This window comes from Coccinella septempunctata, chromosome 7, assembly GCF_907165205.1.
Source record: "Coccinella septempunctata chromosome 7, icCocSept1.1, whole genome shotgun sequence".
Classification (NCBI taxonomy): domain Eukaryota; kingdom Metazoa; phylum Arthropoda; class Insecta; order Coleoptera; family Coccinellidae; genus Coccinella; species Coccinella septempunctata.
In genome coordinates, this window is record NC_058195.1 from 253,452 (window position 1) to 281,239 (window position 27,788).

A 27,788-nucleotide genomic window follows, 5' to 3' on the forward strand; every position below is an offset into this window, starting at 1 on the left:
TCATGATTCGATACTGAAGTTTGGGGACTAGATGTAAAGTTAAGAAAGCTGAAGCCATTAAAAGAAATGCTCTAGTCACAGAAGAGTTTTTCCGTGGGAAAAAGGAGTTTGGAAGAAAATGGAGAATGCAAAAAAGGAGAAGAAGCCTAAGTATTTACTACATGTTCATCTTTTTACACTTTGTATTAAGTCAAATTGTTATTGTAAGTATGCCATTGTTTTTATTATTTCTTTGTTATAAATTTTCATGTTCAATTCACACTCTGAGTTTTGCGTAATAAACTATTCAAATGTAATAGTATTGTTATGAAATTTTTTTGAAATGTAGCCCTGGAATGAAGTTTAAATATGAAAGTGCTAAAATGGGGTGTTGAAATGAAGCAAATATTCAAATCACATTAATTTATTCTTCGAAATAATTTTTTTTTTCACAATGCAGTAATTGAAAGAACATCCAGTAAAAGTATGAACAAGAATAAACGTTTCAACGGTAAATATAGTCATTTTCAAGAAGTTCACATTGATATGTGTGTTTTCAAGATATTCAATTGGCGATCCATTCTTCCATCATCCGGTCGTCGGTATTTTTCCAAATCCAGCCTAAATCTTTGGAAAAATCGTAGGGACGATAGAAGAATCGTCTTACGCTATGAAAATACACTCTTTCTTCTCATTTCTCTGCTTAATATATGTACAATAGTATTCAAGAGTCCGAGGACGAAATTAGGGTTGTCTTTGTAAGTTTAAATCAATACTATGATGATCGGACTAGATAAATCAATTGGCTGTTTCTTGAAGTACCTGAAACCAAAATTTTTTCAGAGTTATGAATTATGATGAATTATATATCTTGGTTTTCACCTTAATTACGTCAGACTTTGAAACTGGCCGCACTTCCTTAGTGCAGATCCTCGTCTTCCAAAAGTTGCATCAGCAATGTGTTCATGTCCGAATTGTAGTTCGGTTCAGTCTCAAAGTTTCCGTTGTTCGACATAGTCTTCTTTCCTCTCACTCCCACGAACTTTCCCCTGAATTGGTAGGGGATCTTTTTTCCCCTCAGTGCGAATTGGCCCCACTGTTTCTTCCCCCTCATTCCGAAAAAACCGGAAGGCGCTCTCTTCTCGAATTCGTCCGCTGTGTCGTCGTAGCTCTTCCTACCACGCATCCCTACGAAGCCCATGGAAGGCGCCCTTTTCTCCGACATGTAGAAGGAATAAGGTTCTGACGGGTCTTCGTCCTTCTTTCCTCGCATGCCGAAGAAGCCGGAATGCACTCGTTTCTCCATGTCGTAGCTCAGATCTGAAACACACAATCGTTCGTTAGTTTTTCAGAGCATTGATTGAGTTTTCTTCTGGAGCATTTTCACAAGTTAAAATTAAGGAAGTCTTTCTTGGCAGAAAAGAGCTCATCCTGCTACCGTAGTTTCACTCCATTATATTACGTCGGGTGAGATTGTTCAGACCCTAAGTACACTTACGGAGGGGGTACATAAGAACAGTGAACTGGACAAAGACAGATATTTGACCTCACAGGTAGAGGTCTTCTAGAGCCAAACGCGTACAAACCTGCATCGTCGTCTTTCTTCCCCCTCATCCCGAAAAACCCATTGGGAGCTCTCTTGGGCATCCTATCCTCCTCGTAAAATCTGGGATCCATAGCCCAAGGCTTCTTTCCCCGCATACCGACGAACCCCATAGATGGCGCCCTTTTACTGACGTCACCATCCGGTCTGTCAGCGAACTGGTAGGGCACCTCTGGAATAGCAACCTGTTGGCCCTCTCCTCTGCCTCCACCGTCCTCATCGTCGGATTCGTCTTCGAAGAAGATCGCTCCCTTGGGGTCCTCCACTATCGACTTCTTACCCCTGACGCCGGTGAAGCCGGACGGCGCCCTCTTGTGGTGATCTTCGGAACGTGCCAGGCAGAGCATCAGGCTGAACGTGAACGTTGCGGTTGACGAGAAACGCATTTTTTTCTGAAAGAAGAAGAAGACAGTTTGAATCCTTCGAGAAAAGAATCCTGAAGATGCAAGAAATCTTCTTATCGTAACTACTCCTCAAGTTTAAATTCCGCTGGTGGGGAACGTTTTCAAATATTGAAAAAAAATTCAGATGACTATAATATTTCATCCCTACTTCCAACAACTTCATCATACAGACCTCATATCTTTCATTACGTCCCGACGCTTCTCTGAGACGTCGTAAGGAGGGGGCGATGATATCCGGACAGATATTGTTAGGGATCCCATTAGGAAGCGCGAAGAACGTTGTAATTTTTATGCGACACTTGGAGATGTCAAAAAAAATTGATACTTAAGGGAGGAACGGCATCAGGTTACTCGCCAATTAATCCGGGATGGAGTGGAACTGGGTTACGACAAGTGTGTCGGTTTTATGTCAGTTCCATTGTGATCAGCTGATTCGATTTTTGCCTCAAATCTCACTTTTATCGGAGAATAGAGCTCCAGAGTCGACTGAAATTTTTAACCGCTTCACATGAGGTCCCGAAGCTTGTTCGAATGAAGTCTTCTGATTAGGTTTCGTTATACTGTATTTTTTAATTCATTGCTGGTAATTATTTGCTCTATGAAGGTTTTTTTTTGCACTGAATTCAAACGAATTTTGGAAACTAAATCTGCAAAAGATATGACAAGCCTTGTTTGAGATTTCAACCGGAGGATGGGGCCTTAAGCGAAACCGGTGGGTCGTTCTGAGAAATATTTTCAAATATCATCACGATGCGCCACCTGTCTCGCAAAGGCTGAACCAAACCTCACTTACTCTGTAGAATCCTACACACCCATTCAATGCTCCCAGATTTAACTACTACCTGCTGTCTGTGAACTCCATTTCCATATTATCCTGACCGAATGTGGTCTTGCGTGCGAATCCTCTTGACTAGCCTGCAATCGCATTGTTGTACATTCGTTGACTGCAGGTAGTAGTTGGATCTGGGAGCCATGAATGGGTGTGTAGGAGTCTGCAGAGTAACTCACTTACTCTGCAGAGTCTCAGGTTCAGTCTTTGCGGGACCTGTAATGTTATACCAAATAGGTACCTATTGTTACAATAAGTGTCAATACATAAACCCAACTGGGAGAATAATGAAAATCTGTTGGGTTATCAACAAGCCATCTTGATCCCTCCCCTATCAAGGTACAATGATGTGATTTGAATCCGGAAGTGCTCATTCCCTGTTGCATTTCCTCAAAAAATGGACATTTCCTCCACATCGTCCTAGTAACACTTAACAACTTCAACAATCACTCAGCTGTGACCCCCTAACGTTTGTTCTCATTCTCTTCTGCCAAATGAAAGATTCAGACGCGCCTCAAGTGTAAAAGCCTCCCGTCCGCTTTTATCCGGGCGTTTTAAGATCTTCAGTTTTTCCTCTGTCGTACATCAAGAGTCGCGGATGTTGTTATAGTACCTTCTACGTTTAACGGGATTCCTGGAATGCATCGGCCGCAAGGGATTCCGCTTTTCCGGGAGCGAGAGATAAAAATTAGCCGGGTCGGAGGAAATAGGGTAACCATACCTTCACTTTAACCTTCAGCATCTTGTAGATTTGTTATCTGGTAACATGTGTACTCTGCACATCTTCCAATTGTATTTTTTGAATGGATAAAGTGCCTTAAAGAATTCGAACTAGAAATGGAATAAAACAAGCTACAAATGAAGAAGCCCTTAGGTTAGCTGAACTTTGTAGGTGAAATTGCCGTTAATTTTCTGATAAATTATGAATCTACGTCCCTTGAAATATCTCATCACTGTTTCTTTGAAAAGGAATTCGTGAAACAGGAGCCTACGAATGAGTTCAGCTTGCTATGATAAATCTCTGACATTCAAATGACACCAGCCTGGCACCCCGAACTGAACCAAATTAAAGACGTAAATTCAAACATCAACCCCTTCGGTGTCCTATAAATTCATTACACAAATTACAACTTATGGGCCACGGTCAGCTTTCGTAATGATTCGCCACTTGTTACGGCACATCCAACATCGATGTGGCACTCTAGTATTCAGACATATTCCATCAGATAAAATCAGTTGACCAGCAGTTGGCTTAGTCCAACTTACACCTTCTCTTCAATATTCTCGTCATGAATACCTCCTTCATGAGAAATAGCCTAGCTCAATGACACATTAGCTAAACACCCTCAGCCATTAATTCCCCGTTTAATCCTGCTTTGTAATCATCAACTTCTGGCAATAAAAAGCCTCCAATTTCAATCCCGAGTAAGTGATTGGAACGCCCCAAGACCCGAAGGTAGTCACTTTGTCGCTATAATGAGGGAGACACCCCTAAATCTCGTTTTTGAAACTGTAGAGCTCTGGCCCTTACGTCGAACTCTGGGACACTCGTGGTGTCTTTTGAGGTCAGCACTCTCCTATACATTGTCCGAAACCTTAATCATTGTCGCTCTAAATTTTTATTTTATTATCAAAGACTCTGGCACCTAAAATTGAACACTCTGTGTTATTCGCACCTACGTTTCTCGATGCTTTTCATCTGTTTCGACGATTGTTGAAAAGTTGGTAAAGCATTTGTTCATTAACCGAGCTGTGAAGTTGGCAAACTTGGGACAAGGCTGAGGCTGTTAAACTTTGAATAACAATAACATTGTCGGCAATAGTTTGAATGTGTCATTACCGTTTTCCAGTTGTAGATAGATGTGGCGAGAGGGCTGTGGAAAATTGGGGTATTTCTTATGTACCTAGGTAATTTCGAAGCAGATAAATTAGCCCCGAAAATTCATTTGTTAGGTTTGAAAATATTCCTCTAATAAATATCTGAAATACTTCCTGCGAAGTCCATTGATACACATCGATCAATTCATTTTTCAGATATTAATTAAATCTTCTGTCATGATTCGACGTTCGGTAAAAATTTCTTGATGGATCGTTACTCCCTAAATAGAACCGTTGTTGCTGCATCCATCACTTGGAACTATATCAATTTTTTTATTTTTCGTTGAATCGTAATTTGGTCATATTCGAATAAATCATTTGATATTTCACATGAATTCCTATCAAAAGAAACGAAGCTCACTGAGTATTCTGTGTTTTTTAATTTCAATCGAATCAAATTAAGCCAAAAAAGTGTGTACCAGTTCTGTGATGTCTTATTGTGATAATATTCAAGTTAAGTATAAAAAATATTTGGGAAGTATTTAGCTTTTTCCTCCAAAGATGTGTAGGTATCGATAACCGGTTGATGGATAGTGAAAACTGATACTTCCTCACTTTGCCGTCTTTATTCAGTCGAAGTCCAGCTTGCACTTTAATGGATGGGCAGTCGTTAAACAATAAAACACATATAGGTACTTCATTTGGGAAAGTTTTCTATAAGGATACAGGGATAGGTATCTTCATCATGCAATGACAAATTAAATGAAAAATCGACGATCAAATAGAATAATTTATTAATGCCTTGAGACATGGCATAAATGTATGGGGTGGGTCCATTATAATAACAATACTAGTGGGCAAACACAAAAGGATGTGTGGAATTTTAGTACAGACAATGATTCTGATAAAATCTGATCATATAGATGGGTAATATAGTATTAACATGAACTAGATGTTTATATTTGAACATAAAAGATACAAACATAACATAAAATATAGAACATATATCAAAGAACAAATAAAATAGGTAGAAGCTTTGAGCTTGTAATGAAATATTCGTGTGCAAAACTCAAACAAACAGACGATCCACAGATTTCGCCGGTAATTTCAAAATTTGTAGCAGACCTTCCCATTTCCCGAGAACATACGGTCGACATATTATCTCTGTTCTTGGGATAAATCAATTCCGAACCGAAAACGTTGAAACAACAACTCGTTTGTCGTTTTCATTCGCTCGAAACGAACCTTTCCCCGGATCCGAGCGCAAATCGCATCAGGGAACCGAAACAATCAATCCGTGGTCTTATTTACTCCCGCAACTTCTTTGCGGGATCGGAAAAAATCCCCCAAATCCCAGTGTACTCCCGGAAAAATCGGAGACACGTCTATCAAACTCAATTAAACCGCTGGATGGTCGGAACGCGACACGATCTACGGATGCTGGGAGGTTCTGCAGGTTCTGTTTGTTCAACGAAGCTTTGGCGTGCATGTTTATGCGTTCGTCTATGTGTGTGTGTTTGCAAAACTTCAAAAACCGCGGGGTCGTGTTTTGGCGATGCGACGGAGTTGTTTGATGGGTTGATTGCATGTTTCCGCAGATTCGTTAACGTCCTATTGGATGCTGCTCTTTGACATTCCAAAACCTCAGTCAATGCTAATCAGTTAATAATGAGCTATAGGCAACATTCGTTCAAGTACGATTCTCCCAATGGATGATGATATCAACTCATTGAAATAATACCGTAAAAACGACTTCCTAAACTCAATCCCGTCACTGTAGCGTCCCCAAACCCCTCAAACCTCCGAGTGACCGTCTTCGGCGAGATAAATTTGCGGCGAACTTACAATCGAATTACGGAGTTTCTCCGTTCGTTAAGGAGGCCCACATCCACGGGCCTTCCGGCGTTTCCGGTAACTTCAGACCCGGAGACCTTTTCCCCGTTTTTTCCGTTGTGCAGAGTCACAAAATTCGCGAAATGATACGTCATTGTCCGTTCACACCACGTGTGTGGTTCTATCTTGATTAAAATCTGTTATTTTTCACCTACAGCCACCGCCAATCCTCGTTTTGTACAAGGAACGACGGACCGAGTTGGAGAACTCTACTATTTTCGCGTTATTAATGTCTAGATGAAGTTCTGGATCCTAAATTGCTTCTGCGTTTTCTTAATTGGCAACATCTGAATTATTTGTGGGGTTTAATTGAGTCTGCTGAGGAGGACGAGTGGATATACGGACTGTCTCAGTTGATAGAGGTTCGTTTTCCGATGGGATTGTTCGAATTCCAGCTCTAAATTTTATGAAGAAAAGAATTTTCGCGGAACGACAGCAAAATTTCGAGAAATGTCTAAAACGTCGTTTTTAGTCTATTGAATGAGTACTCAATTTAGGGTCATCTTTTTTCGAGTAATTTTACTTCGACACCGACGAAATCCATGGTCGAAAAAACAAGACTGATGAGAACCGTACCAAGTAATTAATGGGTTAGAAAAGAATCAGTTACCAATAACAATACTAACTTCGGAAAATAAACACTTAACACCGTAAACTGCAGAGATCCATCTCTCTCTTACGCTCGAATTTCGTATTCGGATATCAACTTCGGTAATTCGTTGGTTCATTTCCAATTTTCATGATTAAAAAGGTTAATGGAGAAAACTGTTATGTAATTAATTTCTGATGGGGGAAGTCTTTCTCCTGAGGGACTACATCGTGTCATTCGTATCAATGTAATTAAAACCCACGTTTTTCCCTTCATCCTACTAGGGAGGGTAATATTCAATTGCAATCTAACATTCTTTCAATTTTTCCTGGAAAAACGGACTATTGATCAAGTGGAAATCGTGGAAAGTTTTGTTGCAAAAATATTTCGCTGTCACAGTAGCATTTTCATATGAAGTAGGCATAACTTCATACACCCGCCTGAAATGTAGCTTATTGATGTGGCCGATACTTGATTAAAATCCATAATTCAACTAAAAACCTATATTATGCTTTAATAACACATACAATTAATTCAATACTCACTACAAAAAATGTTATCATAAATTGATAAAATTCAGTTCAACGGAGGTGTGCAAATAACTAGTTAATCCGTTCCTAATTACAGTGAAATAAAAATTAATACAAATTATATTTATTATGCTGCTTACATATATACTGATTTAATCCTACATCAAACTGAAAATATTCAAGAAAATTGCAACTCGGTATTAGAAGTTTCAGGGCTTTTTAGTCTTCAGGTATTTCAACCAACCATTAGATTTGCTGCAGGTACCTTCAGAGGAATCGCTATCTGAGATTATATCAATTAATTGCAGTTGAAAGAAATGAAGTAAGCTGGTACCTAAAATGAGTTATTTCTCATAAGAAACCCAAGTAGGTTCTTAGATACTCATTTTTTTTATTTAGCCCAAATTTCGAACCATCTGCATACCTATATCGCAATTTCAGACAATCAGTTGAAATCATCACTTGCGTATTACTTTTTCGAAAGAAGGTATTCAATGAACACCTTTGCATTGCAAGTAATATGCAGAATATGCTATTTCTGAGAATCAAGTTGCTATTTTCTTTAATATGTGGACAATTTGAGAGTACCTTTCACCTAATTCTTTTTCGATGTCTTCGTTACCCTAGTATATCTAGGATATTATCCCCTAAGTCCGCTAAAAAGTCACTAAAGTTTTTTTTCCTGCGGGCTATCAAAGAATCGTTATCTCGATTTTTATTCATTGAATCAAAACTTACTTGGAGGTACTTTTTTGGGTATCAGGGGATCGATGAAGTGATCAAATATCTGGGGCCATTGAAAAGTGTGGACAAGTTTATGATGTTTTTTCCAATCCCTGCCTGCAAAGTGCCAATATGTTTCTGGATATTCTAACTTCGGGGGATCTGCAGATGCACTATTATTCCTCATCTTAATAGTTGACTGAAGATAAATGTATATTATACTCAGTTCAACAAATTGGGAGAGAATGGAAAAAATTCGTATGTTATTTTTACTACTATCTGATAGGAATTTATAAAAACCCTTTCGAAATCATAAAAACCAAAACTTGGATTTTAATTTTTTGAATGGATACTCACTAATGAAATCAACGCAAGTATTACAATTATGAAGTTCTTCAAATTCATTTCGCACGAAACGAATGAACCACCGCTTTCAACTTATTGCTTTTAAATCGCGAATGCGTAAAGATTGCCCTTTAAATAATAGTTAGTTTGCGAAATGTCTAATCAGGATGTTTTATTATTGCTCGGTATTTCTTCCTGGAATGATTATTTCGTTTTTTCTCAACATACGGAAGTACAACCCACTCTGCTAATTATTTCCAACAAGTAGGTATAGTTTTTATGAAAATTATAATTGATTCAGAGGAAAAGTTTTATTTTTCATCACCTAGTCAACATGCCGCTACATGGAAGTAGGTGTACATCATAAATACCAGAGAGGGATCTTCAAAATGAAATGTTCCTGACTTTTCTACCCGCACTTTGCCATTATTTTTCTACCCACGCTTCGCCATGATTTTCTACTCGCGCTTTGCCATCATTTTCTACTCGCGCTTTGCCATGATTTTCTACCCCCATGACTCCCCTACCTGCGCATCATCATATAAGGTTGAAATTAAAGATTATGATTAAAGTGCTTGAATGGAGTTACTTCGATAGAGCTGTCAACTCGTCTCTCCGAAAATTTTCTTCGTCTTCCACGTTTATTTAACGTTTTTCGCACTTATATCTACTTCCTTCCTTTCCGAAAAAGCAACCAAATTCAATATTCCCCGATTGTTTTTACATCTACACAATAATTCCGAAAGAGTCGTTCTATCCTTTCCTTCTCCATCCAATTAACTGTTACGTCTTCTCACCACCAGTTCCACAATTCATATAAAAGGCCAACCGCGTAAACCGTTCGAAAGTTTTATAGAAACACAATAAAAGTTACAAGTTTCTTCATTTTGCATCATTCTAAGGGGGCTGCGTGCGAGTCCAGGTGATTGAATTATCGATTCAAAAACCCTGCCTCTAGGAAGATTGTTAACTTTTTCATACCGTAAGGGTTGAGGGGTGAGAGGCATTGTGCGGTCATATGATCAGGATTATTGCGTAAACGGTTGAAGGTTGACTCTAAGCTAAGGGAATACTTATAGGTGATGTCGTTTTTTCCAAGAAGGCATGGCGAGTGAAACAGTTGCTACGAAACCGTACCTATGCAATAAAATCAATCAAGGGGTAATAAATACAAGCTGATTTTTCTTTATCTATCGGAGATTTCATTAATGCCATAAGGATCCATAATCCCCACTTTTTTCTTTTCATATGAAGAAGATACCAATTTCTGAACTGAATGGTCGGATATGTTTTGTATTTCAATATTCGTAAAGCACTGTTTAGTACTGGTGAATGGTAATGCATATAATGAGCAGTAAGATAACAAATAAAATTTCCGTGTGTATTAGAAGAATGAAACAATCGCTTCAGGAACCTATATGCAACAATTTGACATTTTGTATACAACCACTCAATAAGAAATTTTCTTCAATTCGAGCTTTAAAGGCGGTCGAATAGGACGTTCATCCTATTGCACGAAATGAATTTGAAAATTTATTTCATCCTTTCACTTTCGTTGATTTCATTAGTAAGTAGGTATATCATTGAGGTCCATTAACCTTAAAGTATATTTAGAAGGGGTGGAAGTAGTTTATTGTCTGTCAAAAATACTAATATGAAATGTATAATATATCTGTTCTGTACACATTTTCAGTTGAATTTTGCGAGATCTATGAAGGAGAGTTGGCTGTTGAGGAGATATAAACAGGTTTTTCCAGAAACGGTCTGGCACTTTGTACGCAGAGATTGGAAAAAACATCATGAGGATGTCCATAGAGCACAAATGCCCGAATTGTATAGACTCTTCATCGATGGATGGATACCAAAAAAAAAATGGCAAAAAAGTAAGTGACCTCACATTGAAAAATTCAAATCCTATTAATGAAACTTCCATAGAAAATAGGGATCAATTGGGTGAGCTATGGGGATCGTTAACACGAAAGTTGAATAACGAAATGACGCAAAGACGCCGGATGATGGAGTATCGAAGGTCACCAAGGAAAACCAAGAAATCCGAAAATAATGCACATTGAATAATTTTTTGCATTATCATGTACCGAATTGAAAGGAGAGAAACTTCTGAGGAATAAAATAATTATTGTAATGTCATTCTAAATAAATATATATTGTTAAAGGACTTTCAATAACTTCATACTCTGCATTATGCACAATGATTGGGTAATCACAACCAAATACGTAAGTAAGAATAATTAGATTTTATGTTAGGGAACTATCAATTAATTAAATTAAGGTCTAACAGTTTCGATTTGATTCAATAGATTAAAAAATCTTTCAATATCATCAAAAATGGATGAAATTCTCAGATTTAATACTAGAAGAGTTGGTCTTTCAGAATATGTATCACATTTAGATCTGCGATAATTTTGCTGGAAGAAAAACAACTCGAAAGTTGACCTTAAAATTTCATACTATTCTACTTCTACTTGGTTTTCTTTCAAATATATATCTTATTGTTACAATTATAAAGATATACTTACTTTATTTCAACAAACACCTTATAGAATTTCAAATCTAAATCCCTCTTGGAACTGCCAATGCATCTACATAAATTAGCGTTTTCGTTTGTCTGAGTTCACACGTCTAAGGAGGCGTAGTACAAGTCCATTTCCTGAGGCTTGTGGACTACGTATCAAGAGGAAATATCATACCTCTCTGAAATCTGTGTGAACAGCGGAAATGCATGTTAATTTATTGCCTTTGAACAAGGCACATTTTGGACTATATCTCACAGATGCTCAGATCCCATACGTAATTAGTTTGCAAACTCAAGAAGTTTTTCCTCCACCTCAACGTTTTACAATGAAGACATTTTGCTGGGGTTTTTTCAGATCACCGACGAGATATTCAATAGAAGTTTATTTTGCAGATTCATAACTGCCATACATTAATTTTGAAATACATATTTCGATTATCAAGGTTCTCTTTGAAAGATAATTTCGAATTTACCTTGAAAATATTATGCTGTTTAGGCTTGGGCCGAAATTGTTTGATCTAGAGAATTTTCTCATTTTATTTCATATTATTATCAGCTTCAAACTATTTTAAAAAAAATAAAATGAATGTTGATTTGCTCGTAGATTAAAACTTGAAATAAGCAATGATGTTTTCGAATAAGTAATCCAATTCCAAAATCTTGAATACAGAAAGTTTGTACATTTCTGAGGCATGAAGCACTGGAAAGTCATTCGTATTTCAGATACTTACCTATTCCTAATTCGACTCACATATATCATGACGAAGATTCATTGACAGTTGGTCCATTCCTCCTAATTTAATTCTCAATAAGAAAAACTATAAATGAAACTCCAGATGCGAAACTATTCCTCAGTCTCGAAGCCCATATTTGGACCCCACTCACAGAAGCATCACAGGACCGTCTCTATTATTAGAATAACCTCCACTATGCACCTATTTGGTACGCCGCTCTGTTTGGGGTAGGTTAAAAATAGAAATGAAAGAGAAGACTGACTTAACAAACGTTTATGTATAAATATATTGGCGTAATGTAAAAAAATACATCGATATAAATTAATACAATGACATAAATAAATAACCGTGTCAAAAACAAAGTAGCAGTTCTCAAAAGGTAGTATTTTACAAGAATTATATTATTGACCGAGGGTCTGTCTGTATCTCATTCTTATCGTGCATCGAATCGATGATGTTTTTTTTTGAGTTATATACAATATAACTAGATGATGATAAAAGACGATTGACTCACGCTTAGAAGCATTTGCGGTGGACGATTCCAGGGCCGGATTCGTCGTATTCCTGCTTGGAGATCCACATCTGTTGGAAGGTGGACAAGGAGGCCAAGATGGATCCTCCGATCCAGACGGAGTATTTCCTTTCTGGGGGAGCGATGATCTTGATCTTGATGGTGGATGGGGCGAGGGCTGTGATTTCCTTCTGCATCCTGTCGGCGATACCGGGGTACATGGTGGTACCTCCGGAGAGTACGGTGTTGGCGTACAAGTCCTTACGGATGTCGACGTCGCACTTCATGATGGAGTTGTAGACGGTTTCGTGGATTCCGCAAGATTCCATACCCAAGAAGGAAGGTTGGAAGAGGGCTTCTGGGCAACGGAATCTCTCGTTACCGATGGTGATCACCTGACCGTCGGGAAGTTCGTAGGATTTCTCCAGAGAGGTGGAGGCTGCTGCGGTGGCCATTTCCTGCTCGAAGTCCAGAGCGACATAGCAGAGTTTCTCCTTGATGTCACGAACGATTTCCCTCTCAGCGGTGGTGGTGAAAGAGTAACCCCTTTCGGTTAAGATCTTCATGAGGTAGTCAGTCAAGTCGCGACCAGCCAAGTCCAAACGGAGGATGGCGTGGGGAAGGGCGTAACCTTCGTAGATTGGTACGGTGTGGGACACACCATCTCCAGAGTCCAAGACGATACCGGTGGTACGACCGGAAGCGTACAGGGAGAGTACAGCTTGGATGGCGACGTACATGGCTGGGGTGTTGAAGGTTTCAAACATGATCTGGGTCATCTTTTCCCTGTTAGCCTTGGGGTTCAATGGGGCTTCGGTCAAGAGGACTGGGTGTTCTTCTGGTGCTACACGGAGTTCGTTGTAGAAGGTGTGATGCCAGATCTTCTCCATATCGTCCCAGTTGGTGATGATACCGTGTTCGATGGGGTATTTCAGGGTGAGGATACCCCTCTTGCTCTGGGCCTCATCTCCGACGTAAGAGTCCTTTTGTCCCATACCGACCATCACACCCTGGTGCCTGGGACGACCAACGATGGATGGGAAGACGGCGCGTGGGGCGTCATCCCCGGCGAAACCGGCCTTGCACATACCGGAACCGTTGTCAACGACGAGAGCCGCAACATCGTCGTCACACATTTTGTTGGATTTTTTTTAAACGCGAATATGCACACGGACAGAAAGAACTCGGAGCTTGAATAGCTGGCGACTGACGGTTAGGAGAGCGTCATTCAATCTTTATACCCTCACCTCCCGCTTACTCCGCGTTTATGTTTAGAGTTCGACCATGCGGTTTATTTTTGGCTTTTACTATAAAAGACGCACCACCGTTGTTGTTGTTCTATCGACGCACTTACGAAATCTCCCATATTTCGGCATGGGCATCATACGCGGTGATTCGGACTCGAAAAATTCGCTGTACAATTATTACGTTTTTTTCTCTCATTGTCAACTATCGACCTTATACGCTTACCCGAAATAATTCAACGAAACTTGACGATCGCGTCGCTTTATTTGGGTAGAAACGTAAGCTCGTAAGACGTCTGCCGATTCTACATAAACCGTGTCTAATTAATATTAAAATATCTACTGGTTAGAAACATAATTAGTCTCGATTGGGATGAAACTGATAGCGAGGAAGAACTGACACGGTTGCTCAGCTAAGCCTGAGACTTTAGGCGTTTACTTTTCCACGTTTGCGGTCTAGCGCCAAGTACGGTGCATTTAAACAATGGTCATTAATGCCCAATTATGGGAAGAGAGGTCGATCGTATTTCATTACACGTATTCTTTTTGATATTTGGGGTACTTTCTAATAATCTTGATGGGATTGGATATGGACATAAAACTACAGAATGGCCGAGATTTTGTTCTATTATTCATGATGTTCAATCGAATATGTGATGAGAATATTCTATATCGTTAATTTTTCTTTCATCGCGGATTCTTCCGAGAATTCATTCCATTTTATGTCAGAAAACAGATAGATTCATCTCTGTGAGTAATCCACAGTACAACTTGTATTCAAAACGTTTTTGCCTGGGTGGAAGAGACAAGTATATGGTTCATAAATTTCTACATTTGGAGCTTTTAGTTCGCATGCAAATGCAGACACCCTATACGTTTTCTGTTAAAGCTGATGAAATGTCTTCTGAATGAATCTCCAGCAGATCGTTTCGGAGAATCTGCGATCAAGCTGAAAATCATTCAAATCCTCCTATCTTTCCAGACAACTAATAGCCTCCACCTTGTCATTCTTAACAGACAATGTTTATATTCAATTTCCCCCTTATCACCGTGAAGGAAACGTTATTATATTGGAAAAATATGGGAATCAGCCATTATCTTATCTATCCTCCACTGATCTAGAGCTCAAACAATATGCATTCCCCGGTTTATCCAGAAATTCATTAAAAATAAGATGCGAAAATGGCCAACATCCCTTCTTTAACGTATTAAAGCGTAGAACGAGGTCGCAAATAGACGAGACAAGCTCCTGGAACTGAAAATAGCATTGGTGCCACTTCGGGGAACTTTGTTAAGACCGAGATATGGTTTGCGTCAAGTTTCACTTTCAGGCTTTTGTTCGAGTTGAAAAATTTCATCGTCATCTCCGAAGATTTTGTGAGATAAGTCTGATTTGAGCATATTTCTTCACAGAAGGAATATAATGTATAATTTTTACCATTGTAGATGTTTTTTCTTGAACCAAATTAAATTATATCAGGTCCGGGCCTGACGGTGTCGAAAATTTTCCTCAGCACTTGAATAATGTACGGGGTGAGTGTGGCACCTAAAAGTCGTCGTCAGGGAGGGTTAAATAAATAAGACAATAACTTGGTGGATGACGTGGAGACAACATACATATTTACACAACGTGATGACATTACACAACACGAAGAAATCTGTTTCCTTCCTCCGAAACAAGCAATATGCGTATATTTTCATTGGAAGGGCGTAGAGAGGAAATTTTCCTATTCTGGAAACGCTTGAATACTTTAGCGATTTGGGTGTTCAAGATGTAGGCAATTCGGACAGTTCTTGTGGACCTTTATCAGAAGCTTTTCCGAAGAAAACGTTTATAATTTGCTGTTGACATTATTAGATCAGCTTAGTAACATCTCAACAAAGCTTTCCGTTATATTTATCCAACAAAATGAGAAATATTTCTAGGCTTATCCCACTTGAAATTATAAGGATCACGAGAACGTCATCTACCAATGAGATTGCTCGTTTCTTAAGTCTAAATTCTTAGGAACCAATCAGATTATGTATCATAATCTGTAAAAACTTGAAAAATGTGTGGTTCTCGAATTTCCAGTCCAAAACACTTAGATTTATCCCGATACGCTTCATTACACCAATATTCTCTCGGTATCCACCCTCCCCTCACCTTATCCAACTTTTCTCCCTCGGGAAATCACAATATCCATTTGAATCAATTATCGTAATCGGGAAAATTCTCCGTGACAAAGCCTCAGACGTAACAACGTACAAATTACCTTCTGCCTCTCCCGAAAACAGGTGTACCAACCGACTGTTTCTCCTTCGGGACCCTCAAAGATTCCGTCTTCCGAACGTTTCGGAACTTCTGTCTATCCCCCGGAACCCTCCCTGAATTATTCCAAAACGGGGACGGTTCAATTATCGGGCTTGGTTGATGGGGGTGAATATTTTATGACATGTGTCATTGGGGTACGATGTAAGTAGGTAATGTTTAGTTAGAGTAACCTTCGTCGTGAAAGGTATTATGATTAGGTACGTGGATGGATGATATTCGTATGTAGATATGCTTCATGTTCGTTGTTTAGCTAGATGATGTTCACCCTCGCGTCATTTTACATTCAGAGAGTCATGAAAGGACCTTTCGACTTACATCCCATCTAAACCTTTCAAAAACGATGACAGGTCTTCTCACCCTGTATTCAATCTTCAACGATCTGCTTAGGACGAACCGCCCAACCTATGTACAAAGTTCTATCGGCGAAAAAACGTCACAAATCGAGTCAAACGTTCGGTAACCACATGATAGTCGCTCGCATTACGCCAATTTCAGGCTGAGGGTAAGGAATTCGATTGGGTCGTACGGAAAAATGGAAAACAATTCCGTTTATTGGAAACTGGCTTTTTGCTTCGCCGAAAACGAACCGGAGGAAGAACAAAAGGAGAGGGATGTAACGATGATCGTCAAAAAATTCGTACGTGGTCATAAGTAGGCTATGGATGTGGGAATGCTGATGTTCTGTACCAAGTGGATTTCGTGAATTTTTTCTCCAGATTTGAGTCAGAGTTGTGGATTGTTCATATTTTTCCTGGAGAATTTCATTTGTGGAAGTGTGGAAGTTATACTGTGCATGTATCAGAATAGTCGAACTACAACTTCGAGCTTATGTCTTAATCGTCATACCTGTGAGAAAATCTTGATGTGCAGGTATTTCTGGCACTTCGCACCCCCGAATTAATTACCACAATCTCGACGGAATGCCGTGCGAAATTCCAATTGCAGCAATGACATTTTGTACTCGAAACAATTCTCATCATATTTGGAATAATGTTGACATACCAAATATCGATGCATTATGCCTGAAAATTTGAGAAAAACTCGTAGGTATGTATCTGCATATACATAGTGTTTCCTTCCACATTCATTATACTCATTTCATTCTACATTTACTACCGAGAGATACGTGAAAAATAGGTAGGAGTAAATGACGATTTTGATGTCTCATCTGCGATGGATGCTTTTCCAGAATCCCCCGTACATCGCAGTGCTCTTTCAGCTACTTGCCCGACCGCAAAAAGTCGCTTAATCTCGATCAGAAGCCCCGGTATAAACCGAGGTTAATACTACCTAATCCGCTGGACGTATTTAAAGAGATCGCCCGATGGCTCAACGGTCGCGATTTTTTTTCCAGGTGGAAATAAAGGACGACGGCTTTCCGGATCAATTAGATCAAAAGGATGTTTGTACGCCTGGACCTTTCGTCCGTTTTTTTCCTCATTTTTTTTTTCAGAGAGGGTTATGGGGACTTTAATGACCTGTGATTTTCTTTCGGCTCTTCAACATAGGGCAAATATTTAGTTTTGCTTGGATTGTTTGTCGACATTTTGTTGGTAATTTATAGAAGGGGTTCTGGTGTTGATAGCAAAGAAGCCTGTAGGAATAATTGTGTTGGCCGTTGATTTTCCATGTCTTAGTCTGATCTATTGGTCCTTTCACTGAGTCTGGCGGATCTTTCCTCATCCCACCATGACACGAGAGGCCCTTATACAATTTTCTTCTCTAAAGATATTAATATGTATGTGTTTTCCTCGATACTTATCCCAGAAAGATCTGATCTATTCTCTACTCAATCTAGAAGATATTCTGTCAGTGATAGTGCTAGTGTATTTCCCCAGTATCGTCCTATTGTGTCTCAGACCTACAGAAAAGTATGAGAACCTAGGTACTTAGGCATTTGCCAACTGCCGAGCAACTACTTTGTTCTGATAGCAAAAAAAATGGGATTTTTCAATTCGTTGTACTCTTCAAAGAGTACACTCGATAAAGCTTGTTGAAACAGATCGAAGTCGATGCAGTGGACGTTGAAGAGTTGACTACCTTTTCGGTAGCCTTCTTGCGATGCAATTAAGTAGATCGTATCTCGAAATATGATGAATGGAGAAGCACAAGCCTAAACGATTAAAATCTCAGGATGACACGTCGATTGAATCCCTCCCATCAAGCAGAAATACGTCAGCCAATATTGGGGTGATATTTTGTCGTTACTCATCTCAGGTGTCACCTGACGAATCAAAATTATCGACTGTAAACTACGGCTAGGCGACGTATGTGACGACAATTATTCGTGTGCCCGTATAATCAGGAATTCATTATACGCGTCTATCGAAAAAAGTCTGGAAATTGATTCATATTTATGCACAATTCGTGACGAACAAGTCGTATTTTTCCTATTCTCCAGGTTGGCGATCCTTTTGGCATGGTAGACGTTTGGGAAATTTCGAAATGAACGAATGTTTGGTGAAATATTTCATATCTGTCTACTAAATATAACAATTAATAGAAATACAAAGGAAATTCATCCATGAAACGAATCTTTTCGTTGTTTTTTCTGATATCCGAATAAAACCTCAATTTTCTCTCGTAAAATGCCAATTTTCCCGTTTATATCTCATTTATTTGGGGTAGATGTTTCCTCATTTCTCGTCGGTTTTTCACTATGGTAATTATCGACCACTTAATGGGGAAAACGTCGCTCAGTGTGGAAAAGCTTCCACTTGCGCTCCTGTCGTCGAGGTTTTCAGATGGAAATTCCGCATGCATTATTTATGAAGTTGATGTGTATTACCAGGTAGGTACTAGGAAATCGATCGAGAAAATTTTTTGTTGGGATAAGGATACGTGAATAAACTGCCAAGGTGTCGCAGCTTCTTACAAGATGTAGAAATGTGATAGCCCCACTTTAAGAAATGGTAGAATGAAATTTTCCAGCTGAGAACTTATCTTCTACGCTGACCCAATACATCGTGCAAAAACAACTATAAAGTGCCCAGAGTCTTTCACTAAACAATAACTTTTTAAGTTTTTCGATCATTCTAGATGACTGTATAGTTTCAAAAAGTGTTGTCGGATTGACTGTTGGTTTGCTTTCATTTTTCCACAACGAAAAACTGAACTTTTTCTCGACCGTACAGTCATTGAACTTCGAAATGAATTCTTCGTGAACTGCAAACTTATATTCTGAGCAGATAGGCGCTTTTCTTCTTGTGGTCCGATTTGCATAAGCATTTTCATCAAATCACGACGAACCGCGAACATTCAGATCAATGAAATGTAGTAATTTTCTTCGGAATTGATTAAATGATTTCGAGCTGAAACGACGAAGCATCAGCGAAATTGTGTCTACAAAATTGCATGGACGTGACAGGTTATTCAGTAATGAAAATAAATTCAATGCTGGGTTGCTATTTCGGAAATTGGTGTCAGGATATTTTCATGGGAACCTAAGAATTTCCCTGGATAATTTAGAATATCTTTTCAGCCAGTCGATCGTGATTTATAAGCAAACATATCCAATTTGTTTTTTTAATTTCGTGCCTTTTCTAAATAAGACCAGTTTGAATTGAACACTGTTGAAATTAGTAAATGTGGATGATTCATTTCAATATTTTCAAATAAATTCGAATTGGCATTTACCTAATTTTTAATTATGCTCTCGAATTAATGTTACGTTTTCCGAATGTCGCTCTGTTAAATTCCTCAGGTATTTTAGCTGGTTGAAAAACACCCACCGTTTGGCCGCTCGAATCATATGCGCGCCAACGTTGTTGGAATTTAGCCCTAATGCAATCAAACTTTCCACCTAAATCACATTGCGCTTTTGTTATAAAAGCATTTATTAATCCACATTCGCGAGAAATTTGCTTCGCCATGACGGTATCGCCATAGAATTAATTTCCGCCTTTTTTATTCCTCTTCTTTATGCGAAGCCTCTTCCATCGATTTATTCACGGAATTTCAACCCAAAATTGGCCAATATTCTCATATAACTCATTTCATCAATTAACGAGAGATGCATACAAGTATTTTTGCATTACTGACGTTGAATCTTTAATTCAAGAATTGAGCTTCCAAATATTTAATATTTCAAGGGGAAACTCCTGATGAACAGACAAACGTACAAGAGCACAAGAAAAGGTGATTAGTGTTCAAACAAACCCACCCTTAGTCTTTTTGTGAAGCAACTTGACTTCATCACAATCATATAATAGATATTTGATAAACTGAAAGGGTACGAAATGCGAACAGACAAAAATTTGGAAGATGAGTGCATATTCAAGAATATTTCTTGTATTTATTGTAAGAAATTGGGATCATTCAAAAACATCAATGCTTTTTAAATCTGTCTCCTCTCAACTCTGATAGAGATTCTTGAAATAATAGTTTCAAAAACCGATAATAGATAGATAATTAAACGTGATGGTACAAAGGACTTCCTCACTACTACCGCAACTACACCGCAAACTGTATCTGACGTATTCAATTATGAAAATGCGGGAATGTTGGAGATCTGTAGGTGGCTCCATTACCCAGCCCCTTCTTCTTAAGTAAGAACCATCCTAACATTTTTCATCACAAATCCAATCTGCTATCTCAGGTGCAAAACGGATTTTAATTGAATATAGATGGAATTCCCACCCTCACTGTCTTTACGCGGTGCAGACTTGTTTCTTCAATATTAATTTTTATTTATATCGTCCGTCGTTTCTTTCGCGTCTCGGACGGGGGGAGAGAAATCACGAGAACGGTTTATATTTTCCCGTAACAGGACCGTGTTACGTGTTAATGTCCCGGACGCAGAAACAATTTTCCGCATTGGTAGGGGTTGGAACAGGAAGATAGATAATTGGAGATGGTCGTTAGCAATTTTCCGAGAAACGTGTTCTGTTATTTATATGCGAGAATTTTCAGGGGATGTGTTTTGTCCGATATAATGTGTAGTTTCGAAGAAAACTGGAAAAAATAACACCCCCAGTCCCAGTGAAAAGTACGAAAGGGAAAGAAAAAATTGGAAATAATTAATATTCAATGAGTTTATCTTTATCTTCAGGTTGGCCATTTATCATGTTCATGATACCTTCAGCGAGTCCCTATATTTCGTGGTACGAAACTAGAATTCATCTATGCGTTTAACTAGAATAATAACTCGATTATGAATCTCCGCATAGTCCCAGTCGGCGGAGACCTTCCAGAATAACCCGGTCCGGGACTCTCCGGTGTAAATCAACATATCCTCCGTTAAGGCAAACACCGTGCTCCGGGCCCCCACGGTGGCTCTGGAGCAGCAGACCCCCCCTTCGTCATCTATTCATCAGAACACATCCAACGTACTTGAGAAGATTAGCGAACCCAAACACTGAGTCGCTCCTATCATAATTAATGTGCCAAGTAGAATACAATCGCACTGTAGTCGGGGCTAAATGTTGGGGTTGTAGGAACGATGGGGAGGAACGTTTCTACTCTTTTGTTGCATCAGAAGGGGGTTTACGCGGATGGAGTGAAAAATAATCCGTATGAGGGTGGATGGAATGCTGGGGAACTTGATACTTTGTTTGTGGATTTTTTTCAATGATTAATGGACACTAAAGTATGCATTTCACGAGTTCTTACTGAAGAAAAAGTTACAAATACTTCGGAGAGTCGATAAAATTCAAAGTTAAAAAGAAGAAATTACATTTATGAATCGATATCATCTAATACATCAATTCCCTTTCAACTATCAACTATTACTGGTGAAATATACTGATTTATGAATGGATTTTTCGAATTTTCCTTGTTTTCTTCCCTTTTTTCTATAACTCACAGTCGTTATTGCTGGATTCACTCTAGACTATCCCCAAGTCATCCAATATAATTGAATTTGACCGTTGGCATTGGTTATCTTGAGACGTTCAAGTGGACATTTCCACTAAATAGGGAACATTCATCAGGAATTTATATTCGTGGAGAGCTACGAGCAAGACAAACAATTCCGGCGGCATTCCTTTAATGAACTCTAGGAGAAGGAGGATCTCTATTCCGAGTCATTTCGGTGCATTATAAGACAAAGGCAAAATGACATTTCTATTATTTTCCGGCATATCGATATGGTAATTTGTGGTTATGATTCTTGAATTAATATTCTGGATGGGCGATGAGAATAGAGTAAGCAAATCCTACTGGATTTACTTCATTCCAGACCTCGTAATTGAGTTTTTTGCGATGGAAAAATCTGGAGATGGAGATGCTATCCAAGAATAGAGGACAACTCATTACATTACCTTATATATCAGGAATGAGTTTTAAAATCATTGAAAAAACCTCACAGGCCAAAATGAGACCAGAAATTTTCCCATTAATTTTTATATGGGTAGGAAGGTACTCATGGTGTATCTCCCTGTCAAAATTAGTCGAAGGTTGTAATTGAATTATTCGCAAATCGAAATACTGACAGGTTTTCTTGTGCCAACGTCCAAATTCACCTCTCTTGCGAAAAACCAAATACTCCAGGATGAGAATAAATAATACATTTATGTAAATCCTGAAAGTGGGGTTACCTTGTACTGCGATCTGTATAATACATGACGTTACACCAAAGGTTATTTGCAATTCGCCTTCGAAGCAGATTTATACCCAGCATGCCGTGAAATATCATGAAAAACTGACATTATCAGACAGATATATTCATTTTTATAATATTATTTGATGTACCTTTAAAGAAAATATATAGGAATTTCAGAATTTTAGGACTGATTATCAAGAAATTTGAAACAGACTATAATAGTTTTGGATTGAAATATCGGTACATGAAAAAAAATGATATCTACTGATGTTTGTTGAGGTTGTATTTGAAAATAACTTCCTGTGCCAGTCTCCGCCCTTTTCAAAAAAATCTTCCGATCTTCCTCAAGGACAGGGACCAATTTTCTCATGTCCATAGAAAAACACATTTGTAGTAATCTTCTCACTAATATGTGGCCCTCGAACGGATCCTTGGGGAACGCCTAGATGAGACAAACCACGTTCAAAATTGCTCCTATGATGATTACGCTTCTTCGTCTCTGAAAGCATTCACATGTTTCGACTGGTTTTCCGCGTGAACAGGTTTTTCGACCTTGTAATTCCGCTGACTGTTGAAATGTTAAAAAGTGGCAGTTTTTCTTCGTGCGAAATTCAACCGCAGATTGCTCTTCACCAGACAGCGTCGTGATTATCCCCGAGCCAACCCTCAAAAGTGAAGTTTTGAGGTTTTATCCGCGTTAATTTCGACCCAGGTGCAATCCTCCACGCTTTTCATACATTTTTGAAGGGGTTGGGGGTTAGTTTTATGTGTCATCCCGAAGGGCGACAGGAGAAAGGGGTAAGAATGAAGATAAGTGCCGATGAACTACGCCGGTATAAAGGGGAAAATTTGGTGAATTAAATAGCAAGTTTGATTGTTGTCGCTTTTATATTCAAAGGTTGAGAAAACAAGTTATAACATCATTAACTTCTATGAAACAACCCATCAGATTTTGAGTATTCATCTAAACTTTTCAGACCACTACGTCTGATAATATTAAAAAAATTAATTCCATTAATAACCAACGAAAATTCGACGTGAATACAAATGCATCATTCGTGTTACCGTCAGATAAGAAAAAGCCATCCATTTTCATTTTTCATTGCATCGATTTCGATGTTGGGATGCCATTTTCCCCACTTGAATTGTCATATAGCTTCTGGTATATGGCGAATTCGAAAAAGTTTCTCTTTGCCGGGATTGATTAATTAGTATTATTGTTTGAGTGAACGAGCTATGTTCCTCATGTTTGTCACGAAAAGTTTTGGCGTAGCAATAATGTGATGGCTGTTGCAGGTTTATCATTTCCATGTATTCTTCTTCAATACATTGCCCACATATCACACTGGATCAGAAATTGATTTTCCTGAAAAATTATTCAACTGAATTTATAGTTGGGTATCATTGGGACAATAAATTTTTCCGATATGAAGGCTCAGAAGCAGCTGAAGCCTACATTCTGTTTCTAGTTCATGAGTTAACATTATTTTCCCAACATTGCTCGATATACTTACGAGATTAGCCGGTCCAATAACTTAATGGAGTTGTCGAGTAATATTGACAAATTATTTTATGCGACAATCATACATAGTTCATTCATTACGACCTCATAAGGCTTACCCTTATGACAATATTATTGGTTGCGACTGACAAATACGCGATTTTGGGGATTTTATGTGAATATTTAGGAAATATTGTTGTTTGATGGTGGAATGCCATCTTTTACACAAATCCTTTGTTAAATACCGACCACTAGTGCTAATAACTATCAATTCAGCCATTTGGGAGATTTTGATAAATTCCCTCAATCATTCTCTGTAGTTTATTAAAATGAGTATACCCATATACATAGTATAATATTTAATACTTTATATTTCAATAATTATTGTCATTAAAAATTCAAATGCAAGGGTATGTGCATTAGGTTTCATCCAAAATTTACATGTTCTATTATATTCATCTATTCAGTGCTTCCACTATAGTATAAAACAGCATTTCGTATTCGGTCTGATACCATTAAATAAGCGAATGATAACACGTTTGGTGATTGAAAATTTCTTTCATTTTTCCATTACCAACAATGTTCAACAAAACTATCGAGCACTACATTCGAAAAGCCAATCTTGCGAGCCGAATATCTACCCATTTCCTGTAAAAATCGTTTTTCGACGAGAAAAACTCAATTATATCATTCACGTACAGCGGTTTCAATTCATTAAATGCTCCAGACTCTGACTATGTTTTGAGGAGGTTTGGGGTACCTACCTACCAAATTGAATATCGATTCTTGTTCAGAAATATCACCCCTAACTATTCATTTGATAGCACTTACTGCATTCTGAGTGTATACTGGTCTTTGTATACAGTGCGACCTTAGAAGTGATTTTTGGCAACATTCAAATGATAATATTTTAAAATGATTTTGTCAACGTGTAATCCAAAAGAAACTCATTTTACCTTTATAATGAGATTATACCATTTTGCTCAAAATTCTAATGTCTTCGTTATTTCATATATGCACGAGGACCAATTATAAACACAGAATAGTTCTAATAAGCCTTCTGGGAATTTCTCGCTCATCCTGAACAGTAAAAATAACAACGTTACCAATGTTGTATATAGCAGTCTGTATCAGATTGTGAACATCTTCGCATATCCTAGTAATTTGCCGAGCTACCGAACAATGAAAGACAAAACATTTCCTAACTCAATTTTCCTTAGAGATGTTACGATATTGATAGGGGGTTTCAACCCTTCTTCCCTTAATACCGCTAATGGTCGATATAGACACCGATAATCATATTACCCGAAGAACCCTCAACCCTTCTTTTCATTTCTGAAGAAAAACGCGAGAGATGGGATATTCAAAAAAATTCCTCAGGGAAGAGGATCAAACAACTCTCTATTTTCGGTAAGATTCGATGTAGACATCGTCTGTAACTACAGGTTTAAAACAGAAAAAATATTCATGGTAAGGTCCGGAATAAGATAAATTTGCATTGAGAGAAGGGAGGTTTTTGATTCGATCAAGGAATTCTTGGCTTCTCAACTACAGTATAAAACACAATACTCAGACAATGATGAATGAAATACATATTTATTGAAGACTCATTAAGGACACAGCAATACAGTTTGTAGATATTGTTCCTTGCTCCTTCAAAGTTGTTGATATTAGTTTCTTTCTTAAGACGATTTTTTCAGCTTGATATCTAATGGATATTTTTTGGATTTTTCCATTAATGAAATCAATGCTTATCGGTCGGAAAAAAAAGATAACTTTCTATCTGGGAGCTTTACTGTTGAAGAATACTGAAAAGTCTCTAAATGAAAGACTAGCAACGTCGTAATCCAAAATCCTATTTTTCCCACATCTTCAAACCCCAATCCTATGAATTATGTTGGATGAAAGTTACATTTCTGTCAATTCGGGAGAAAAAACTGACAGAAGAAGGGAAGTGCTCCATTCATAACTTAGGGAGCATCGATTAACGTCTGTCGAAAATTGGAGATGGAGTAATAACCCGAAGGAAAAACATATATGAATTATAAACCCTCAGGATGTAATTTATGGATGGACGTTTTTCTTCCTGGATTGTTTGGTAATATCAGAATCAATCATTTTTGTTTTTCTGTTCTCCCAGAAACCCTAGCATTGAATGTTGACGAAATCTTCATCTTCAAATTATATTTCTACAAAAAAAAACATTTTCAAAATACGTTCGGCAGAGTGGTCGTTTTATTTTTTATATAGGTTTATCATTTTTCACAATATCCATCAAAATACGAGAAGATTCATCATTTTTCCATTTAAAAATCTACGAGTTGTCTTTGAAGTCAAGTTATATTTTCCACAAAACTTGAAATTTTGTAAATATAAACTTATTCGCTTAATATTTTTTTGCAAATAGGAATGACTCATAATATCAGTCAAATCTATATGATAATCTGTATTTATCTGAACTTTTCAATGAAGATAATAATAATAAGTACAAATTGGCGAATGCGCTACTATTTATTTAGTGCACTGATTTTTGAATTTTACTACTAAGTACAAAAAAGTATTATATACCAATTCGAACCATTTGAAGGAATATAAAATGAATTTTCACGTAACTCTGGGGTAGTATAAGCTGTATAAATGCGATGCAACCAATCTAATAAATCTGTTCGAGCTCACACGGGTGCAAGACTTATAAATTCACCCCATAACTTTTTATGTTACTCATATCTGATTTTCCGCAAAATTAAAGAATATATTATTATTGCGAAAATGTTAGTTCATTTATGTGAATGTCGAACATTTCGAACACCGCATAAATAGAAAAATTATTATATTTTAGGGTCGGTTTATATGTGGTCGATACTGATAAAATTTTATGTTATATTCAACAAACCTGTACGTTGATTGACGTTGCTGGATTCCAATCATGGTAATAGTATTTTTCGAGGAAAAATCAAAATATAAATCAGTATAATGACGTTCTTACAATATTTGCTGCCTAATAAACATTTTAGAGAGTTACATACTGGTGTGAAAAAATAAGAATAAATTTGAAGACTATACAAAAATGTATGGAATATCGATTTCTATTTTTTATTTTGCGAAACATGATTTATATCATTTAATTTTCATAAAATTCCGAAACTTCGAAAGGTTCAGCTTGTCATGAAAAATTTACATATTGAAAAAAATCCTACTTACCCCCCAGAGACTGATCGAATACTCGTAACTGTGTAGTTCTGATGGAAATTTTCGAAAAACTTTTTTTTCCGAAAAAAAATAACGAGAAAACACTCGAAATGTGACCCGCTCAGTGGTCGCAGGTGGTTTTGCTGTTTCGAAACAGGTGCGAACCGTTGCACCGCCAACTCTGGCTTCGGCCGACGATAGTCGGTTGTTCTTGTAGCCGCCTGCTGCCCCCACAGGGGCGGCGCGAGACTCGAAGGGGCCGTTGATGAGGACCTATGAGGAGAGGGCTGGATCTGAGGTAGATACTAACCTAGCCGAAGGAGATTATTGTGAATGAGGTTACGTCACAGGTTTGCCTTCGATTCGAGAAATATCGAGTTGAATTTTTTTTTCGACGCCAAATCGAACATCATTTTGGCCCTCGACAAAAAAATATCTTTTCAAGGTAAAATTCGGCTCCAAAATGATCACTAGGGCGATTCCATAACAAAAAATAAAAACTGAACAG

At 38.0% G+C, this 27,788-nt stretch overlaps 4 protein-coding genes across 6 annotated transcripts; 1 reads left to right on the forward strand and 3 right to left on the reverse strand.

Moving 5' to 3' along the window:
• Positions 1–6: 6 nt before the first annotated feature.
• Positions 7–10,886, forward strand: LOC123317446. Of its 3 annotated transcripts, none has more exons than XM_044903986.1 (3): positions 7–203; positions 10,407–10,596; positions 10,649–10,886. In XM_044903986.1, exons 1-3 carry the CDS (start codon positions 126–128, stop codon positions 10,783–10,785), a joined length of 405 nt encoding a protein of 134 aa, XP_044759921.1. In that variant the 5' UTR covers positions 7–125; the 3' UTR covers positions 10,786–10,886. The 3 variants fall into 3 exon arrangements, with proteins under 3 accessions (XP_044759921.1, XP_044759924.1, XP_044759923.1); XM_044903989.1 differs by lacking the exon at positions 7–203 and adding an exon at positions 9,428–10,280; XM_044903988.1 differs by lacking the exon at positions 7–203 and adding an exon at positions 9,428–9,874.
• Positions 388–27,505, reverse strand: LOC123317445 (tachykinins). The gene is made up of 4 exons (XM_044903985.1): positions 27,293–27,505; positions 1,566–1,974; positions 862–1,299; positions 388–801 (listed from the first exon to the last, which is right to left on the reverse strand). Exons 2-3 carry the CDS (start codon positions 1,966–1,968, stop codon positions 899–901), a joined length of 804 nt encoding a protein of 267 aa, XP_044759920.1. The 5' UTR covers positions 1,969–1,974; positions 27,293–27,505; the 3' UTR covers positions 388–801; positions 862–898.
• LOC123317447 lies at positions 7,082–9,065 on the reverse strand. Its single transcript, XM_044903990.1, has 3 exons — positions 8,726–9,065; positions 8,384–8,567; positions 7,082–8,334 (listed from the first exon to the last, which is right to left on the reverse strand). The coding sequence occupies exons 1-3, from the start codon at positions 8,771–8,773 to the stop codon at positions 8,264–8,266; spliced, it is 303 nt and encodes a 100-aa protein (XP_044759925.1). The 5' UTR covers positions 8,774–9,065; the 3' UTR covers positions 7,082–8,263.
• On the reverse strand, positions 12,239–13,712 carry LOC123317444 (actin, muscle). Its single transcript, XM_044903984.1, has one exon. It carries the CDS (start codon positions 13,625–13,627, stop codon positions 12,497–12,499), a length of 1,131 nt encoding a protein of 376 aa, XP_044759919.1. The 5' UTR covers positions 13,628–13,712; the 3' UTR covers positions 12,239–12,496.
• Positions 27,506–27,788: the final 283 nt, after the last annotated feature.

Bases quoted from the DNA above. Each gene is read 5' to 3' on its own strand.
- LOC123317446 (XM_044903986.1), top strand. From the start codon at position 126: ATGCAAAAAAGGAGAAGAAGCCTAAGTATTTACTACATGTTCATCTTT. The intron at 204-10,406 runs GTAAGTATGCCA...ACACATTTTCAG, and splicing joins TATTAAGTCAAATTGTTATT to TTGAATTTTGCGAGATCTAT. The intron at 10,597-10,648 runs GTAAGTGACCTC...AAACTTCCATAG, and splicing joins AAAAAAAAAATGGCAAAAAA to AAAATAGGGATCAATTGGGT.
- LOC123317445 (XM_044903985.1), bottom strand. From the start codon at position 1,968: ATGCGTTTCTCGTCAACCGCAACGTTCACGTTCAGCCTGATGCTCTGC. The intron at 1,300-1,565 runs GTTTGTACGCGT...TGTGTGTTTCAG, and splicing joins GAAGAAAGACGACGATGCAG to ATCTGAGCTACGACATGGAG.
- LOC123317447 (XM_044903990.1), bottom strand. From the start codon at position 8,773: ATGAATTTGAAGAACTTCATAATTGTAATACTTGCGTTGATTTCATTA. The intron at 8,568-8,725 runs GTGAGTATCCAT...ATTTATCTTCAG, and splicing joins TACTTGCGTTGATTTCATTA to TCAACTATTAAGATGAGGAA. The intron at 8,335-8,383 runs GTAAGTTTTGAT...ATTCTTTGATAG, and splicing joins ACCCAAAAAAGTACCTCCAA to CCCGCAGGAAAAAAAACTTT.
- LOC123317444 (XM_044903984.1), bottom strand. From the start codon at position 13,627: ATGTGTGACGACGATGTTGCGGCTCTCGTCGTTGACAACGGTTCCGGT.